The sequence below is a fragment of the Helianthus annuus genome, chromosome 17 (genome assembly GCF_002127325.2).
Source record: "Helianthus annuus cultivar XRQ/B chromosome 17, HanXRQr2.0-SUNRISE, whole genome shotgun sequence".
NCBI classification, from domain to species: domain Eukaryota; kingdom Viridiplantae; phylum Streptophyta; class Magnoliopsida; order Asterales; family Asteraceae; genus Helianthus; species Helianthus annuus.
Window position 1 is genome coordinate 71,045,345 of NC_035449.2, and position 21,345 is coordinate 71,066,689.

The window sequence follows — 21,345 nt, forward strand, 5'->3', positions numbered from 1 at the left end:
GCCTCATCCCATATAATAAGTTGTGTTTTTTTTTAAAAGACACGCAAGTTCAGATCCAGGCTTCATGCGGCAAAGAGAATCCTCATTTAGATTCAGAGGGATGGAAAATCGTGAATGAGCTGTTCGACCTCCAGAAAGTAGCAAAGAAGCTATACCACTTGAAGCAACATTTAAAACAATTTCAGACTTACTTCGAATTGCTGCCGACAATGTCTTCCAAAGAAAGGTCTTACCGGTGCCACCATATCCGTAAAGAAAAAAGACACCACCTTTGTTTGTTCTAACAGATTCCATAATCTGATCAAAAACATTACGTTGCTCATCTGTTAAAAGTAGTAACATATTATTCAACTCATCTTCCATGGTATTTTGGTAATAAGATAACTCCTCGTTGATCAATCGATTGTTAGAAGAAGAAATAGACTCATCATCAGGATAAGGCATATTTGAATAGTTCCTCAGAGATGAATTATTACGAAGTAAGAACTTCTCAATCTCTAACAATGCCAAATTCTTTATTTCTTCGTCAGAGTAATTTAAATCCGCAAAAAAAAAAAAAAAATAGAAGATGTATTTAATAATATAATAATTCGTACTTTGGAGTATTAAAATATATTTTGGTAAATATGATATAAATGAACTTGAAGGGTAAATAATAAACATTTTTTTGTACAAATGAAGTTTTTTTTTTATTTCATTCAGATAAAAAAATTATAAACAAAAAATAATTAAATTAATAAATATATTAATTGAATATTAGATAACATGCAAAAATTAAAAAAAAGACATACCATCAACATTTAAATGTTTTTCTTGTCTATATAAAATGACATCCGATAAATACGTCCATGTTTTCTCCCATACAAAATCAGGTCTAGACAAACTACCAGACATCAGCATTGTTCCAAATAACGTCCGTAGATAAGTAGCGCTTCCATACAAATTAGCTTCTTTGATAGCTTCAATGTACTCGTTATCATCATCCAAAAGCCCTAGCGCATAGCATGCGTCCCTGAAAGTTGGATACAAAGTACCATTTACAGTACGAATATCTTCAAAAGATTTTGGTCCCTTTACTTTGTTCAATAATATTCTGAGGTAGTATGCTTCACCAGCTGAAGGAAACACCGAATGAATCCTACCGATTGAAGGATGTCGTTTCCTTATATCCCAACTGCGAGTACTTAATTTAAAAACAAACTTTGATGGAAACTCAACATAAGTAAGATTACGTGCCTCAGGTAATATTTCGTTACACTTCATCCAAGATAAGAACATAGTAGAAGCAACAGATGGTTTGTTAAGAACCTCGTCAATGTCATCGTCTGCGCCATATACTACGTTTTGCTGACCAGGTAAATGGAACGACAATCGAATAACTGCGGGATATCGATAATGAATATCATAGGAAAAGATCCTCCAAGCAGATTCGCATGCAGAAATATACCGGCAATCGTAATACTTTTCTATCTCATCGACTACAGGTTCCTGGTCATCCTGATTTCCACTTTCAACAACTCTAAGAGTAGTTCTATCTGGGCCTTTGTTAATGTACTTGAACAAATATTTGATAGAACCAACTTGATTGCACCATTCAACGTTAATATGCGCCTGGTATCTTTTTAACAGCACTTTACTATATGGAACAACATATCTATTGTCTACGTTCACACGTGATTTAACAACAGATAGGCCAGAATCCCTTCTACGATAAACTGGAAATCCTTTTTTATCCAAACATGTTTCGTTAACAAATTTCTTAGGAAACTTCTTGGAACACTTACGATCGATCATGCAAGGACAATTCATATTGAGAGGACCACACGGACCATGAATCATGTAGTCTGCCACAAGTTTATATAACTCTGGATCCTCGGCTATGTCTGGAAATTCGGCAGAAATGATTGGATCTAGTTGGTCAACAGATAGTATCTTGCTGTCAGAATGCATGAATACACATATATGTGCATGAGGAAGTCCGCGTTTTTGAAACTCAACAGTATAGACAACTACAGAGTACAACAACAAAAATATGATAAATTAGAAAAAAAAATAAAACTAACTTATATTATCAACATTAAATATAGATTAATAATAATAATACTAATAAAAAATAAAGTAACGTTATTTAAAAACAGTACCCTTTAAATGTTATCATATAAATAAACATACCAGAATTAACTCTACCGAGCAACTTGCCTTCTTTCAATTCTTTTGTTATGGAATCTAGTTTTATCTTGAAAATTCGACACAAAATGTCCGGTCTATCTTCAGGCCTTATCGTCGTATCTTTTAAAAACCTTTGCATTTCCGGCCATTTTGGATTACATGTAATAGTGATGAAAAAATCTGGATACCCAAACCATTTGCACAAAGACATTGCATCTAAGTAATTTTGCATCATATATCGAGAACCGCCAGTGAAGGAAGATGGAATAAAGATACGTGTTCCAATTTTTGACATATCTTTTTTTCCAGCATTATTTGCATTCTGAATATTCTGAACAGTTTCTGACCTCAAATGAGTTTGTTGTCGCTGTATGTAAAACAACCTTTCACTCTCGATCATAGTGTAAGCATCAACAACAAATTGTTGGAAAAGTCTTTTTGCATTATGAATCACAGAAAACTTATCGACACGATCTTGTAATCTATAAGCAAAGAACTCACGCATAGTACACATTGGACGTTTGTTGTTCGTGTCTGGATTGAGACCTCTATGAAGAATGTCAACCCTGTACATATCTTCTCCATATGGAAATAGAAGAGGGTATTGTAGAGAAAGATAAGAAGGATGTAATTCACTTATGCGCTCAATCCGACCAGATCTTCTTTTCACTACTATATCACGATTCTCAACAGCTTGAGTTAGATCTCCAATAACTAATGCAGCAACTTCAGAAGCTTCAGGAAGGTTATATGTCCTACCATCTTTGGATCTTTTACCAATAAGACAAAGCTTCAAGTCGATGTAAGGGTTTTCATTTAAACAGTTTCTAGCTTGTCGATAACTTTTAACCAAAGCGTTGTTAGTGTCTAACATAAGTGTAAGTTCCTCAATGATCTGAACATCAAAAGCTGACTCAGTTATTGTAAAAGAAGTGTTTGAGCCCCTATAAAATTAACAAAATGTATGGATTAATAGCCATTATATATGTATTACTAACATTAATATCATATAAATTAAATCGACAAATATAGGTAATTATAAAGACTATGAAATTTATACATACCCAACAGCATTTTGTCGATTACATATTTCATTATCTGTGTCGTATATATACAACTGGCTGAATTTTGGCTCATTTCCATCATCAGGTAATAGACTCCCAATAGTATGATAATTTTGACCACTTAATCGAAAGACATAAGGTGCGTTTCCACGGTTGATAGTTTTGTCAATCCTTCCTCCCATAGATGTAAATGAGAACATAGAATTATAACGCCGAATGTTTTTTAAAAAGAATTTGCTCTTCGCACTGACGCCAACATATAGATCTTTCAAAATTTCAGGAGGCTGCTTAAAATCAGGTAACAAAACTTTACCGTATGAACAGCAAAGGAAATAGTTAAGTTTATTTCGCTTATGTTCTCTCCTATCCGCCTCTGCTTTCCATAGCTTTGCGTTACACGTTCGACACACGATTATCTGGTCACCATGATCCAAGTAGTCTGTACATTTTTTTATTTCAGTTAAAAGATTAATGTTATTAAACATAATAAATCTATGTTGTTAAAAAACAATATGAAAATAAATATGTGAAGCAGTAGTAAATAAAAGAGGATTTGCTTTACCTTTTGAAACACCTTTTAAATGTTGATCAATGATATCAGCAACCTCGTTATCATCATCTGTTGTCAAATCAATAATAGGTATAGGTGTTAAGTTTCGTCGTTTTCTTACTAATTTACGCTTTCCTGATGACATTCTTATCAATGGTGAAGGTTCGCCTGATGCTATAACACTATTTGGTGGAATTGTAGATGATGAAGAAGGTAAAATGTCTGATGCTGAGTTGCTTGTAATGTTTCTTGGAATACCACTGGAAGATGCAATGTTTCCTATAAAAATTATTATAACAAATGATATAAAATCATATAATAAAAAACAAACTGAAAAAAATATATAATTTCTTTAAGTACATATAAAAAAGTTTGATAATAATATTGTTAAATAAAAGAAAATTAATGTACATAAATGACATGAATTAGTAAAATTAGAGAGAAATAAAGTTGTTATGCTTTTTAAAACACTTGATGATAGAAGAAAAAAAATCTTATTTCATAATTTGATAAACACAACATTACTCGCGTCTTACCTGAATTGAATTTAGATGAACCGGAAGAGACATTGATACTTGAGATGACGCTAAAAGATGATCTATTCAACGTAAAAGTAGTGTTCGGACTAATATTCTCTTTATTTTTAGTATTAGAAGTTAATGTCGATTGAGTCTGTGTTGAATTTTTATTCAATCTTTTGCTATTCAAATATATACGTCTAGCCTTCCTTCTTTTTGCAGCCTCATCCTTGTCTACATTACGTATAGAAACTAAAATGACATATACATTAGTTAATTTTATATAAATCGAAATTTTGTAATAAAGTAAGTAATATAGATTTGAAAATACCATTGGAAATATCATGTGAAGGATATGTTGAAAAAGGAAGATTCGTATTATGAATTTCCGAAGATGATAAACCACTTGAAAAATTGATGTTTATACCACGGCTATAAAATGATCTGTTATACATGGGAGATGTGGATGAACTTAAATTTTCTTTATTATTCTGAGTTGAATAATTTAGTGTGGATTGACTTTGCGATGAGGTTGTATTGAATCTTTTACTGTTGGAATATATTCTTCTAGCTTTTGTTCTTTGAACAGCTTCAGCTTTGTCAGTGTTGCTGCATATATCAACTGAGATGATATATGAATTAGTAAAACAATGAAATGAAATGAAAAGATAATTGAATAAATAATATCTCAAAAAAAATACTTTAAGAACATACCGTTAGATATATCAGACAAAGGATTTCCTGAATTCACATTTATGTTACGTAAATCGGGACTTGATGCGGATGAACCTTTACGAATGTGAGACATTTTCTAAAATGCAAACTGTAATACCTTGTCATATATTGTTGCACATAAGTAAATATATAAAGATAGATAAAGTAAATGTATAATGAGGATAGAACACGTACCTTATATCACGTGAAACCGGTAAGTATAATAGAAAACTTTTTCATACTTTGTCAAATTCGATGATGATGTTCTTTGTTGTGAGAACAAATGATGTAAATATAAATAACAATATATGAGAGTGTATTCAAGTAGTGAAAAGGAAATAACCTTAAATATGGATATAAATTTAATTGATAGTAATTAAGAAATAATGCATTATTGTGTTCCCTAAATTTATGAAAGATGCATTTTAGGTAATTAGACGTTTTTTAAATAACTTATTAGTTGGATCATAAATATATATGGAATGTAGCAAAATTATATATCCGACAGGTATGCTTTCTATAATTATCACACCTTAACATATTTAAATAAAATATTATTAGTAACTAATAGTGGACACCATAAATTCATCTAAAAAATATATTTAAAATAATCTTATTTGTTTTTTTTAAAGATTGGAAAATTTCGATATATGTTAACATAATACATGTTCAAGTTACATGATTAGTTATAATAAAAACCACATACAAAATACACATATACTATTAGTCAGTGTTAAATGAAATGTAAAAAAAGACATTAAAAACGAAATAAAAATAACAGGTACATTAAAATCACGATTATTACTCATAACCAAACATCACAACTTTCGAAATTCAAAACATGTATTGTCCGGAAGAAACAAATAAAAACCATAAACCAAAACCACGAATTCAAACAATCAATTGTTTTAGACGACATCAACAAAAACCAACTTCTCAAAAGTCACCAAATAACTTAATGTTATGACAACTTCAAAACTATTTCTCAACTTTAGGAATTAAGAGGTTCCTCTTCTCTGCACTATTAAAATCCTGAACCTCTCCAGACTTTTGGAGCTTCGTTGCAGATGTGTGAGAATCTTCTTCAACATCATAGACTTGAACCAAGTTTCGCTTCACTTCATCCTTAGCTAACATGGAATCAGGAGTATCAGTAACATCCAATGAAACAGGTGAAACGGTGCTCGCCATGTTAGACACAGGAGTAGTGTTTTCGATTCTTTTGGCAGCAGAGTTCTAACAAAAGACAAATTTAACAGGTTACAAACGCATATCATAGTTGAACATATATATAATAAAACAAAGACGAAGAAAACAAAAATTCACACGAATACCTTGAAACCATCAGATGTGTCTGAGATTCAAATTCTGAAGCATCAATATTGAGAGACATATTCTGAGAAGACTGCATATTTTTTAAAATAAAAAAAAAACAAACAAAATATAAACTTCAGGAAAGTAAAATATTTAAAACGTAAATCAATAAGGTAAGAAAATTTATACAACATACATTTATCTGTGAAGAGGATTGCTTCTCTTGAAGTACAGATATAACGTTAGGATCCACAGTCAGCTTCAGTATACCATACTTATGGATGTTATACTTCAAGACGTAGCCAGTAACATCTATTTTAAAAGCAGCAGTCTGGCCAACCAATGCGTCTACTTCAGCAGGAATCTTCATGGAATCAGAACGCTGAAAAATAGTATAATTTTAATCATTTATGAAGAAATATGAACTTTTTTGTAAATATAAAACATAACCAATATGAATACAAAAATAAAACTTAAAAATTCAGGGTTAGCAGTAAGAATATCATCAACAGACTTTCCTAACAACTTCCGTGCTTCACGATCAAACAAAGTAAGTGTAACAGAAGCTGATGGGTCTTGAACTCTAAGTTGAATCTTAAACCTATTGAAAGCATAAGTCCATATTTTAAAACCAAAAAAAAATATATTATTGATGATAATTTGAGGGTTCAAAAGGTGTATTGACTTACTTGAGAGAAGAAGTTATAGTTTTAAAAGCACAACGATCAGATACACAGGTAAGAACCTCCTTTGTAACAGCTGAACCTGATTCCTGGGTGTCCTCACTCAGATTAACAACTTTTTTGATCTTCTTATTACATCTATTACAACCCTCATAGAACCATCCTTCATCTTTGTAAACACCCAGTATATTACCCAGAACAATGACCTTGCAAACCTGCATATTTATATGACAACATAAAAATATATAAAGTAAAATTGTAGGGTAAAGTTTTCAATTATCAAAAAATGATACCGTCTTAAGCGAAAAGACATCACAAATATTTAAAAAATCTTTGCTTTGCAAGATTTCCTCTTCAACAGATTTTGCCATGGAACCAAGGCTCGTGGATTCACTGACTTCAATCGAATTTTCAAACAAACTGTTGAATACAAAAAAAATAATGTATATTTTAATAAGTTATAGATTCATCATAATATTGATAATAATTCAATCGATAAGATAAATAAGAAATAATGTGTAGAATCTTTTTTCATACCGGTTTCTGAACTCATCGACTTCAGGACAATCATGATTGCAAAAAAGACGACTAACCGTGTATGAATTGTTAACATACGCAACCCCTAGAAATAAACAGTGGAAAGTTAGAAATAAAAAATATATAACATAAGTAAGATTTTAATAAATAAAAGTTACTAAAGAAAGAAAACAAACCATTCCACCACTTGACCTTGCCAAACTGCAATATAATGATTGCATGAATATTTTTTCCTTTGATACTCTCAAAAAACGACAAAACTTTATCACAGTATTGATCCCACAGAGTAAGAAATACCGTCCGACCCCTAAGTAATTAATCAAATTCATAACAAATTGGTATAAATAAAGTTGCATAAGTTTCATTATATAAGTATGGTAAAAATATACAAACATATGTTTCCTATCAATTGTAACAATAATATGTATACTGGACTCTAACAAAATATTTAAATGCTTACTCCAGATCAGATATCTCTATAGTAACCTTAACAACCTGCTTTCTAGTTGATTTGTTATTAACAGTCTCTTTAGGAAATGATCGAATCAAATAACCAATAACATCTACAACAATACAAAATCGATCAATAAGATGAGGATACGAAATGAAAATAAAAATATTAATGAAAAAAACAATAACATCTTTTGAAAAAATATTATAATATACATACCAACTGTAGAGTTTGAAATAGCATTACTGTTCAAGATGTCCGCAAAACTCAAGAAATCAAAACCATACGGTGATCCACCAATATCTTCACATGGAATAACTTCGGTTGTCCCCTGGAAACATAGCCTATTTTGATTGTCAACATACCTGTACGTAGAGTTATTAAAACCTATAGTTGGATTCCTGATAATCAAACATTTCTTTTTAACTAATGACGGGCGAAATTGTGGTAAAACTCTATTCAAGCATGTTGCCTCCAGCTTTGTCCCCTGTATAACGTATGAAAACTATACTTAATAAAGTATAAAATTTTAAAAAAATCATATATATATATTGAAAAAATGATCAAAAAAATAAATATACCTCTTCGTCCATTATAATCATGTCAAATGAGTATAATTGACTGGGATTCCTCCTTTCAGGGTGTTCCCAAACCCTGATCACCCTAACTTTGACAGAAAACTGCTCTTGAAAGGCATCAACAGCTCTCAACATAGTAATGTTATGGTTCTCCATTAAATCTATCAGACGGCATAAAACGTATTTCAATATACGAATAAAGATAACTAAAGAAGAATGAAAAAAAGTAACACAAACAAAATGCAGAAACATTTTCGAAGGACAGATAGAGTTTAAAAAAATTCTTTTAAATCAAAGATGTTTATCATATGGTTCTATAAGAATTGTAAGATGAAAAATTAGAACGTAACCAAATAAATGCAGTAATATGAATGACACAATGCGGAAATGAATGAAGTTTTGAAATAATATTTATAGTACCAAAATAAAAAGGTATATAAGGAAACAATCAATGATTATAACAAAAATGATAAATATTGAACAATCAAGAATCAACAATCAGCATCAGCAAACAGCAATCAAGAACCAATCAATAACATCTTCTAAATCAATACCAAAAATATTAAAAATATGAATATGGATAGTATCAATTTGAATATTCTTTAAAAAAATAGATTAAAGAATTATTATTGATAAAATCAATTTGAAAATTCTTCCCTAAAATAAATGAAGATTTTACATATATCATTAATAACATCAACACAATTTACGGTTGTTATATAATTTAAATAATATAGTAATTACCCTTCCTAATAATTACATATTATTTCTAAAAATAAATAAACCTATTTTACTTATGTTAGTTAAGCTTATATAGATGACAACGAACAGTATGAAGAAGACATATATATGAATCACTTTTCTGATTTACATTTTTTTTAATTAATGTCTAATCTAAATCAAAATATTTAGGTTTATAACAAAGAGTCATAAACAGACATGGTAAAATATCTTAATATGTTCATTTATATTTACTAACTATGATGTTAACAGCAGTTATTAACAAATTTTTTCTATATGTAATATGGATTAATATTGTAAAATTTATTTCTTTATGGTTTATTTGGATCAATCTTTTTTAACATTGTTTTTCTATTCTAATCATACACAGTACAATTTTAATATAACTTGATATTAGGATAACGGGCAATTCAATAATGGGAACACAAACTAATTGTTCAGACCATAGGTAAGATAATATAAATTGTAATAACTTAAAGTTGAAAACCATATATTTTCTGATAAAATTGAATAGACAAAAGTAAATTAATATATATATCATATAAAAACCACCAAAAAACAAAACGATAATGTCAAAGAACTACTAACTATCGTTCACAGGAGAAACAACCCTTTCTACACTCAAAACTTGTTCAGTTTCATCAAAACAAAAATAAACCGTGTCACCCACCTTAATGCCAGCAATGTCCATGAATCTCGACCAACTCCTTAAAGCATAACAATAACCTTCGAGTCTCTCTTCACGTATCGTACCATTAGGAAACTCCTTCTGAGGATTAAGATGCAAAAGTCTGATTGTGATACTTTTAACACCCAAATCAAGTTTAGCCTTTCTCGAATGTTGAATCCTACGGATTAGTGTTGAAAACATTCGACCGAAGTTTGATAGATATAACAAGGAAATTTTGGAAGTCTAGAAAAGTTTAGCCTTTCTCGAATGTTGAATCAAAAAATTAATGCAAGTCTAGAAAAATTATATACCTAAATAAGTTTATAATCTAAATAAGTTTATAATTAACAAATTCAAAAAATTAATGCAAGTCTAGAAAAATTATATACCTAAATAAGTTTATAATCTAAATAAGTTTATAATTAACAAATTCAAAAAATTAATGTAAGTCTAGAAAAATTATATACCTAAATAAGTTTATAATTAACAAATTCAAAAAACTTGATTTTGGACTGATCTAGCAACTTGAATCAAACCTCAGGGACGAATTTAGCAGTTTTACCCATTCATTAACGGAGGTTCTAACGGTGTTAATTTATTGGACTGAAATAGCAACAGAAACTAGGCTCAGGGACTGTTTTAGCAAAAAAAGTTGATTTTGGACTGATCTAGCAATTTGAGTCAAACCACAAGGACGATTTTAGCAGTTTACTCAAGAATAAAAATATCGGTAGTATATCAAATTATACTTTGGTTTGAAATTAGCATATTAACTATGCTTTGGTTTGAAAATTTCATATCAAACTATGCTTTGGTAGTACATCAAAATATACTTTAGTAAACAGTAGCATATCAAACTATGCTTTGGTTTGAAAATAGCATATCAAACTATGCTTTGGTAGTACATCAAATATACTTTAGTAAACAGTAGGATATCAAACTATGCTTTGGTTTGAAATAGCATATCAACTCTGCTTTGGTTTGAAAATAGCATATCAACTATGCTTTGGTAAATAACAAAATAGCTTGTTAAAACATATGTTGGATTTTGTACATAGTATATCAAAATATACTTTGGTAGATCACATTTGAGAGCACATCAAACTGTACTTTGGTAGTATATCAAAATATACAAAAGAAACTGTGATTTGGTATTCGTTCAAACCTTAGTGTATCAGACTACACTTTGGAGACTATAGAAATACCATAAAGGCAATTTCTATTTGGTTAAAATTTGGTTTCTGACATTCCATACAACAGGAATGGGGTGTCTAGTCCTATAGCGCTATATCGTACTACCAATCGGCTTGGTGAATGTATTATAATGAGTACCATCCAACAATTTGTTTTACAAGTTTTGAAAATCAGTGTTTAAAACCATAGATAATTGTTTAATTTGTCAAAAGAATATGTACTAAGCATGTGTAATCATATAGTTTAAAATCATGAAAGTAACAGATAGGCATATATGTTTCACCCCAAAACATTTGAAAGCAATAAAAGAGGGGACTATGTACTCACTTGAGATTGCAAGTATCCTTGATTAAGTGTCCTAACGAAGCTCGGGAAATCAAGGAATCAAGTGGCACCTAGTATGGAATTACTATGTCATACAATCGGATCCTAAATCGGGAGATAAGATAGAATGGTGTTCTATAAATTAAATGAGTATTTGAACTCATATGGTATGATTTAATAGAGCTAACATTCTGATTTGGAAGTATACCTAAGTGCTTTTGACCCGTTTCGAGCCATTATGGTAGTATAAGCTACTATAAGGCGTCGGTTGCGTAAAACTATGGTCGGATGGTTAACTATGTGCTATGTCAAGTCTTACATGCCCAATTATACCTAAACATGTTACTAAATCAGATTATATGTCAAAAACATGTTCACATAGGCAAAATACGGATTTATGCTTCAAAAGGGCGTTTTGGTCATTTCCTATGGGCATATAAGCTAACTAACAAATGACTAACCAATCCTACGTGATCATAAGGTATAACCTCAGAGGTTATTCCCTATGCAACTATGATCACTAAGCAAGCTTGGTCGGATCCTAATGATCGACCAAACGGGTCGGGTTCGAAAGTCTAAGCGGTTGTTGAGACCGCTTAACTTATGACCCTAAACAAGTACCAAACTAATAGTGACGAGTTAAACATGTCAAAACATGTTTAACTAACTTAGAAAACTGATTTGGTATCAAAACAAAGTGTTTTGATACCTAAAAGTAGTTCCGTGGCAAAATGGGTGCTAAAACGCATTTTGACCGAAACTTTGACTCGTCACTATGCCTACTTAACGTGGTAATCAGTAGGTATAATCGCTAAGGATTATAACCATCGTGATTACAATCACGTTACAAAGTTCAAACGAACTTTGCGTTGACCATTTAATGGTCAAAACCGAAAGTCAAACACTGTTTGTCTTTTAAGCTAGAAAGCGATAAAAGAATGAAGGAATGGTTACAAAAGGTCCTTGCTTGAACTTGATCTTATAAATTCTCAGGTATGAAGTTATAAAACCCCAACTTAGAGAATTTTAGATCAAGTGTGTGGAAAAACAAATGAATTGGCCATGCTATTTATAGTAGTAGCAAGTTCACAAGATCATGCCATGTTTTTGTGTGGCCAACAAGCAAAGATCCCAACCATACATGTGTTAGGAGATGATTAGAAGCCTTGGTGATCACTTAAACTTGCCCATCACACAAAAGAATTACCATAACAGCCCCTGAAGTTGCAACAGTTTTGTAAAAAAATGACTTTCTGGTCGCTGGCATGTTCACACGGCACGCGTAAAAGTAGGGGGAGACCTTACGCGGCCCGCCTGGCCCTCACAGATCAGCAACAGTTTCATATTTGATAGTTTAGGTCCCTGCATGTGTTTGAGCCCATTTTTGGCACTTTTAACACCCGTTAAGCCATTTTTAAGGCTCTTCAAGGTCATTAAAGTTTAGAGGACTCAAAATATGCTCGAAAAACTCTCGGATGTCGGCTCGTTTGGCCGTACGGTCACGTTATTCGTTGAATTACGACGAAACTCAAATGGACGCGAAAACGAACCAAATTAAGCGACGTGCGGTATTTTTGCACGCCGATCACTAAAATAAAAATATTTTAGTGTGTACAAAAATTTTGAATGTCCAGATGTGGTCAGAACGTAAGATATACGCGTAAATGCAAACTTACGCCGTTTTTGACACTTTTAGTCCCTGTAAGATCATGTAAGCATATTTTCGCACACCGAACCACTCAAAGCTTATTTCTAAGCTATGTTTAGGTTATTTATGGTATGTTTAGCTGATGATCAAGTTTCGGACTGTATGTTGCCTTACGAAACGGCAGACTTTTGCCGTTTGACGCCCCTGTGAGCGAATAAACTTGTTTTTGCCATACCAAACCCTCCAAAACTTATTTCTAAGTTATGTAAAGGTTATTTAAGGTACGTTAAGCCTATTTCACTATTCTGGAGTGTTTGTCACATTAAACTGATTACATTTACGCACCAGTGCGCGTATAACCTTCCAGAAAGCGATTTAAAGCTCAAAATTGAACAAGAATTGATATGTGCAAATGATACACATATTTATACAAACCCCCAAGTATGAAACACAACATTTCATTGGATTTGCATTTGTTTGATGGTCGTAGTGATACAAGTGTCACATATAGTTTTTTTTTATTTTTAAATAATGTTAATCTACACCTTCTTCCTTGCATTCTCTTTGAATTGTATTTATTTTTTCGGTTGGTAGAATAAACAATGAAAAAAGGGTTATTGGATTTTATCACCCCAACTATCGGCCTTTAGCCGTTTCCACCCGCAAATAACACTTTGACACCCGGCACCCTTAACTTGACTTTTTGTTTGCAATGGCACCACCCAGTTAAATCTGCACTAACTTAGTTTGTTTTTTTGTCCAAAGTGACACAATTTTGCCAAGTTGGAGATTATTACGTGACGATGATGTGTCATATTCCACTTATAAAACACTGCATAGCTCGTTATCAGTGATCAAACCTAATCGATGATGATAAACACTGAAGAATGAAGCCTTAATCTCTCGAAACTAAGGTACGACTTAGTTTTGCTCCGTTATGGATTTGCTCCGGTTCCACACTTACCATCATGCTTGAATTGTGAAATACTTTAATTAATGTGTGATTGAATGGTGAATCAGTTTCGGAAATTGATGCTCTAAAAACCTGGAATGCTTCAACCGTGAATCACAAATTAGAACTGAAAAAACAGAAACAGTTAAAAACAATTGATGGATTTGTGAGTTCAATTTGACTAATGAATCCAAAACTTTAGCCGTCAATCTCTAAGGCTTGAATCATATATTGATTTCAAGAATCTATGATAAAAAATAATGAAAGAGTGAAAAACTATACGAAACTTACTGAGTCCGTAGAGACAACATCGATCCTCATTGATGCATATCCCTTCGTTTGCGCTGTTGATGCACATCCCTTCAAGGAAAAATCGAGAAGCAAAGATCTTTTCAAAGATCTAGAGGCTGACCAGAGAGAGAGAGAGAGAGAGAGAGAGAGAGAGAGAGAGAGAGAGAGAGAGAGAGAGGACCAGGCTAGGTTGAAAGGGAATTATAAGGCTGAAGATCCGAAACCACGATTGCTAGAATTAAGGGGTAGAAGGTGGTTATTGGTGGTTCTTGGTAACTGCAGGATTGTAAAACCTCCGTAAACTGCTGCTTCTTGAAGAAAAATGTGATTTTAAAGGGTCAGGATTAAAAGTTATGGACTATGAAAGGTCAAGATCATCCTAAAAAACAGTTGAGATTAATGGAAACATTAGTATATAGAATTCCTCTAGTTTAATTAGTTAAAACCCCAAAATCAAATCAAATCAAATAAATCAATTAAGTAATTAGTTGAGTCAGAGTCCAATTAGCGTTGCTAGTGTCTCGTGGGTTTGATACTCGGACTTCATTAGGCTTTATATGTACGATAGTTACACTTGCCTGTCAGTGGTCTAGCATTTAGAGAGTCTTAGTCTATAAATTTAAAACTAGGGTGTTTAGATTAAGTTAGCTTTTATTAGACCGCATTCAACACATTAGCAAGGTAACCACGATTATTTGGAGAGGATGATCCGCGAATGCGGTCTAGGACCGACACCAAGGCGTGTAATAAGACAAACTTGAACCTAGGTACGTAATATGTGGGTACATGTAATGGTGAAACCTATTAAAGGAAGGATAATGTAGGTCCGTTTTCGTAGGATCGATTACGAAACCAAACCCTTGTTTATCACAAACACGGTCACGAGTGCGGAATCCCCGTGACGATGCCAAACCAAACACAGATAATAACAACACAAAGTAACCAATGGATCACAATCAATTAATTAGATGAGAACAAGGTTCAAACAAATACACATAATGTTTGACAGTAAACTTTCACAGTAGGTATGCTCTCATGGTTTCTATGTGAAACCATTTTGTGTTTATATAGGCAGCCCAAGCCTAAGTGTTGACGAAACATATGATGGGCCCGACGAAACATCACAGGCTACGAAACACTAGGTGTTTCATCACTGTTCAAGGCGAAACTAGGAGTTGTGGCCAAAGGGAGTTTCGTCATACTTGTACTCGACGAAACATGGTGTTTCGTCGAGGGCTGCATAAGTTGTATGCTGCAAACTGTCAAACAGTTTGTAGCAAACATAATAAACATACAAACAACATAAAAACTAAATATGCAACATGCATTATTCATTAAACATTACATAACAAACGAGACAAACTTGTCAGACCATAGAAAGATAGGAGGATATCCAACTAAGGTCGACGGCGAATACAGACTCGATAACTAAAAAGTTCGTACAAATACATCGTTAAACTAGTAGAAGTTACAGACACAAAATAATGCACTAACAAACTCCCCCTTGTCTGTTACTTGGTCTTCGGTCCTCAATCTTCAATGTTTCAGCGTCCAGGTGCTTCCAGCATGAATTCCTCGGTAAAAGCAGTTACAAGCGACGCGCTGAAATCGCAACGCTTGATGCGCATCCTTGTCATCATAGAATATATCATGCCGGAACAGCTTGCTGATGTCGTTCGCTGACATATTCACGATCCACATTGGATCTAGCATCCGAAAGTTTTCACGATCACCATTAAACACAATCACCGCTTCACGAGTATCCGAATCATAACACCATAACCTCATATCATCAAGAAAGTTATGTTTCATCGGCATTAAAGGGATCTTGTCCATGACCTTCGCGGGTTGATAAACAAGTTTGTATCGCGCCGTGTTGGTTGATGGATCCAAGGTGAACTTGATTTTTTGATAGATAGGGAACTGAGGCTTGTACAATTCGTCTTTCCAGCCTGTCCTTTTGTTTAACTTTATTTTGCAAGCAAACAATGTAGCTCCTTCGAAGTTCGAGTTATCAACGAGCTCAAGCTTCGTCAAAGCTGCAACGTCGTAAAATGGTAAGGACAAAATGCTCAGAAGCGAACTGAAGTATTGAATACCGAATTCATGATTGATGGCAACACAGTGGATTTCCTTCACAAACATCCAGCTCAGGATTTTTCCATGCGGCTTAACTTTCTCAAACTGTAGAAAATCAACTTGTGCTTCGGGAGGTGTAGGCTTTTCAACCTTTGACAAGAAACGTTTTCTCCATTCTTGGAATGAATCAGCCGGATTATCAGAAGACGTGCGATTCTTTAATTACTCATCAATGTCTTCTTGATTCTCTTTAATCCATTCTTCATCAAATGAATCAAACTCCATTCCGTCAGCACGAACATAAGTTGATTTGCTGGATTCGCCTTCAAACACAATCTATTCATAGTTTTCAACATTTACAGTCTCTGGTTCAACCGACATTTGATCAATCACAAAGTCCTCAATTGTTTTCATTTCGTTCAAGGCAAGCAGATGTTCGTGAGAAAGATCCGCAACAATCTCTCCTTCTTCAAGAATTTCACCAGTGATAGGATACACAGCCTGCAAAGCAAGATCAGTAGTGCTAGGAACAGAAGATGTACCAGGCATAGAGCTTTCAATGAAAGAACTGCTTTCAAGTTGTTGTATCTGTTGTATCTCTTCAAGGGTTCCACTGGAGGTTCCTTGAGCAGATCTAAGATGTGAAGGATTGAAGACAATGAGTTGAGTAGAGGTAGTTGCTGGCGGTTGCTTTGATGTGGCAGAAGGGTCGGGGTTCCCTGGATCTTCAGAATCATGATCCCTTTTCTTCAATACTTCTTGCTGTTTGCACCGATCACCCCACAAGATATTGACTCGCTTTCTTACAGCCTCGTAACCATCAGTTATTCGCTTGACCCCATCAACTATCGTGGTGTTTCGAGAATTGTACCACTCCTTCATATAGTCATGCCTTTCTTTGAGAGCCTCGGCCAACCTCTGAAGTTGAGAGCTGCTTTCTTTCATGCGGTTCATTTCAATACCTCGAGCATTATCTTCCGCTCGGATCTGTTGCAACTGTCGCTCTCTCACTTCATCTGCAGCCTTTAATTGAGCATTTTCTGCCTTCAGTTGCTCTATCTCAGCTTGTTGGCGAGTGATTTCTACTTGCTCATGACCAACAGTGGAGTTCAAAGTGTTTATCTCCAACTATTGTTTGATTAAGTCGCCTTTTGTAATGTAACTTTCATTACTTCCAAATGCCTATTGATTTGACCTGCAACAACTTGCAGTTGAGAAAACAGGAAATCTACCTTTTCATCAGGCTGCATCTGTGAGAATCTACTATGTTTGCGCTTTGAGGCTGGCTGCGAAGTCGTTGCACGAATTGTCACACCCCCAAATTCCACAAGCGAAGTACCACCGCATGGAGGCGTGACCGGCCAGGATCCAGCCACCGGTCATATTGAACAATGCAATTAAGTAAATAAAACCAAACCCAAAATAATTGGTGTTTAAAAGAAACCAAAACATGTTTAAGAAATCAGCGGAAGCATAGCAATGTTTAAATATCCAAAACATAGTTTAAAGTTCAAATGTTAAGCACATGACATAACAGTCCATATCCCACAACGACCTCTCCTCCCTGCGCAAGCTCCATAAGCACCTAACGACCTGCAAGGCATGTAACAACGAGTCAACAACAAAGTTGAGCGAGTTCACAGTTGGTGTTCATTGTTAAGTTGTTTCAAAAACCATGAGTTCATTTGTAAGTCATAAGTTAACCAGTTTTCCCTGTTTCCCAAACATATCCATAACCAGTGGGGGCTTCCCCATGTGAACCACTAGACCCGTTTACCATATCGACCACTGACTACAGTAAGTTGGTGCCCTGACGTTAATGTCTATCATCATTGACTAGTGCCCAGATCCATTAGTTCACGCCTGTCCTCTGCGGCACGGTGTGAGGCTTGTCAAACCTAAATAGCGCTATCTAACTAATGACCCGCTCACCATTGGCCAGACGATTAAGTCGATATAAAAGGAGGGACTTCATGATATAGATTTTTGGTCTAGTATCCGTGTTGTCACCCTTCAATGAAGAGGGTATGTACGTAATCTCCAAACCAGGAGATTACGTAGGTTCTGATTAAATACTTATCACATGTTGTCACCCTTTAATAAAGAGGGTGTGTACGTGTTCCAAACCAGGAGATCACGCAGTTCCAGTTTCAATCCTTTACCCATTCCCAACCCTTGGGAATCCCATGCCTTGTGGAAAGTGTGAACTCACCTTGGTTTGCTCGGTATGCTTAACTACTCGTTCAATTTATTCAATCAAAGCCTATGTATTCATGCACACGTGATCAGTTTATGTTCGTAATGTTTTTGCATAAGTTCTAACATAGAATACATGCCAGGTAATGATCTCCGATTAATAGATAGCTGTTATATAGACCATTCATATTCACAGTTTACATGCATGTTCCATAACCACGTCTAACAGTTAGGTGTACCGGGTGTAAAAACTAAATCATGTCATTCGATCATATGAAATAATCAGTAAAAGTAAATGCCAACAATCAGTTTCTTACATGCATGCAACCTACACAAACATATTAACTACTGTTCCATAGAAACTTCACGACGAACATTGAGGTTCGTCAACATAGGGCCATGACGAAGGATCACGACGAACCTTGAGGGTTCGTCGGTATAAGGCACGACGAAGGTAATGACGAAGCTTGAAGCTTCGTCGACCCAGGGTTTGCCGAGTGAAGGTTCGTCCAGAAGGAGGTTTGCCTAAATGAAGGTTCGCCGGGTAAGGGTTTCATCGGGTTAAGCATGACCATCATCAACAGTTACGAAACACAGGAACCCTAATCATCACTATCAGTAGCAGTCACTTAAGCAGAATTAAATCATCCAAATAAACTTACTAATACATGCTATCACACAAGATTCAATCAGTTACGACGTCTAATACCCCTAGAACCCTAGTCGATCAGTAACAGCTCTGCCATTATCATCAACCATACAATAATTATCCAAGTACGATAAGCATTAAGGCTACTAATCATCATTCCCAATGCGATCACATCACTTAATATCTAGAATGAACCCTAAATCATAAGATAACCATTTATGATTCGATTTGCAACATGGATGCCTTCGATGATCAGATCTAACTATCGCGATTACAACATTAAACAAAAACATGGGTTTGAATCAACACACAAATTGATTTCAAGAATCATCAAAACTCTAATCACATGGTTTCTAATTCATGCATTAAATCGTATCCAAAACATATAGCAAACAATCTCATTTACAATTATAGTTACCTACACACAAAGACAACAAACACGTAATCGAATCGACTGACGGGACTAACCGGTTGTGAGAGAGAGCACACGGGAGTTTTTTAGAGAATGGTATCAGCCGTCGAATGCAAGGGAGAGAGTTCTAGGGTTTGTGAAAACTTTACGTAACTGATAAACACTCAGTTTAATATAGAGAAAGGAGTTGGGCCGGCGGAACAGCCTAGGGCCAAAGCCCATGCCTGACGAAGGTGCGTGTAACGAAGGCTCCAAGCTTCGTCGGGTGGTTGTTCTGACGAAGGTTCCAAGTTCGTCGAGGTTTCAAGTTCGTCGAGTATGTGGGTGACAAAGGTTAATAATTACATCACATATTCAAATTTCACAATTTAATAGATAAGGCAGCTTATAACCTAATTACATCAACACGTGACAATCATGAACAAGTTATACTGTAAAGGATTACGAAAAACAATTCACAAAACGAGTATTGTGTCAAGTAAAGACCTTGGAAACTCGGGTTGTCACATCATCCCCAAATTGAAAGAAATTTCGTCCCGAAATTTAGCACGTTGGTCACTGAGGAAGCTAGTTATGTTGTGTTGTTTTCCTGGTCTTCCTTGGGTGTCACATCATCCCCCCGTTGGTTTGGAATTTTGTCCCGAAATGCCGCAGTAGCTTCAGCCTTAGCAGTGGTTGCACTTCTCTCGAACAACTGGGGATACTTGAGTTTCATTTGGTCTTCTCGTTCCCAGGTGAACTCTGGTCCACGACGGGAGTTCCAACGAACTCGAACAAGAGGTATTCTGGTGCGCTTGAGGATCTTAACGTCTCGGTCTGTGATTTCTACTGGTTCCTCGATGAATCGCAGCTGATCGTCGATTGTGAGCTCCTTCAATGGAACTATGAGGGTCTCATCTGACAGACACTTCTTTAGATTTGACACGTGGAAAACGTTGTGAACTCCACTGAGTTCTTCAGGTAGATTCAACTTGTAAGTGACTTTACCAATTTTCTCAATGATTTCGAACGGTCCGACATAACGCAGATTAAGTTTTCTGTCACACCCCCAAAATCCACCCGCGGAATACCGCCGCTTGGGAGCGTGACTGACCAGGATCAAGCCATCAATCATATCAAACATAGCATTTAATAATAAAAGTAATTAATGTAAATCAACATGACATGATTGATGTTCCAAAACCAAACATCGTTTAAGTAGCGGAAGCATAGTAATGTATCTCAAAATAATTATAAGTTCAGATAGCGTTCATGATTCGTATCCCACAACGACCTGCTCCTCCCTGTGCAAGCTCCATAATGTACCTAAGGTCCTGCAAGGCATGCAGCAAATAATCAACAAACTAGTTGAGCGAGTTCACAGAAAGTAAGTTCATAACATAGAGCATAAGTATAGCTAGTGGGGGCTTCCCATACTAGTGTGTACTAAAGGTAGGGGCTTCCCAAACCTTGTGTTCATATTACTGGTGGGGGCTTCCCATGTTTATCCTGGCTAATGAGGGCTTCTCACTAACGGTACTTACTAGACTAACTTCCGACCATGTGTTCTTCTTTACTGAGAACAGGAAAACGTACAGGGTCACGTAGGCTTTACGTGACGTGCCCTTCCCC

At 34.7% G+C, this 21,345-nt stretch overlaps 2 protein-coding genes across 2 annotated transcripts; both read right to left on the reverse strand.

The window, feature by feature from the left end:
- Window positions 1-3: 3 nt before the first annotated feature.
- On the reverse strand, window positions 4-5,109 carry LOC110924549. Its single transcript, XM_022168547.1, has 8 exons — window positions 5,016-5,109; window positions 4,633-4,923; window positions 4,320-4,535; window positions 3,796-4,062; window positions 3,234-3,672; window positions 2,173-3,113; window positions 792-2,009; window positions 4-521 (listed from the first exon to the last, which is right to left on the reverse strand). Exons 1-8 carry the CDS (start codon window positions 5,107-5,109, stop codon window positions 4-6), a joined length of 3,984 nt encoding a protein of 1,327 aa, XP_022024239.1.
- Window positions 5,110-5,993: 884 nt separating this feature from the next.
- LOC110924550 (replication protein A 70 kDa DNA-binding subunit A-like) lies at window positions 5,994-8,734 on the reverse strand. Its single transcript, XM_022168548.1, has 11 exons — window positions 8,582-8,734; window positions 8,220-8,487; window positions 8,010-8,112; window positions 7,726-7,856; window positions 7,550-7,634; window positions 7,306-7,432; window positions 7,019-7,227; window positions 6,792-6,930; window positions 6,526-6,711; window positions 6,358-6,420; window positions 5,994-6,251 (listed from the first exon to the last, which is right to left on the reverse strand). Exons 1-11 carry the CDS (start codon window positions 8,732-8,734, stop codon window positions 5,994-5,996), a joined length of 1,722 nt encoding a protein of 573 aa, XP_022024240.1.
- Window positions 8,735-21,345: the final 12,611 nt, after the last annotated feature.

Coding starts and splice junctions, on each gene's coding strand:
- LOC110924549 (XM_022168547.1), bottom strand. CDS start 5,109: ATGTCTCACATTCGTAAAGGTTCATCCGCATCAAGTCCCGATTTACGT. Junction 4,063..4,319: donor TTCATCTAAATTCAATTCAG/GTAAGACGCGAG, acceptor TAATTTTTATAG/GAAACATTGCATCTTCCAGT. Junction 2,010..2,172: donor GCTCGGTAGAGTTAATTCTG/GTATGTTTATTT, acceptor TGTACTCTGTAG/TTGTCTATACTGTTGAGTTT.
- LOC110924550 (XM_022168548.1), bottom strand. CDS start 8,734: ATGGAGAACCATAACATTACTATGTTGAGAGCTGTTGATGCCTTTCAA. Junction 8,488..8,581: donor TGATTATAATGGACGAAGAG/GTATATTTATTT, acceptor TACGTTATACAG/GGGACAAAGCTGGAGGCAAC. Junction 7,228..7,305: donor ATGTCTTTTCGCTTAAGACG/GTATCATTTTTT, acceptor ATAAATATGCAG/GTTTGCAAGGTCATTGTTCT.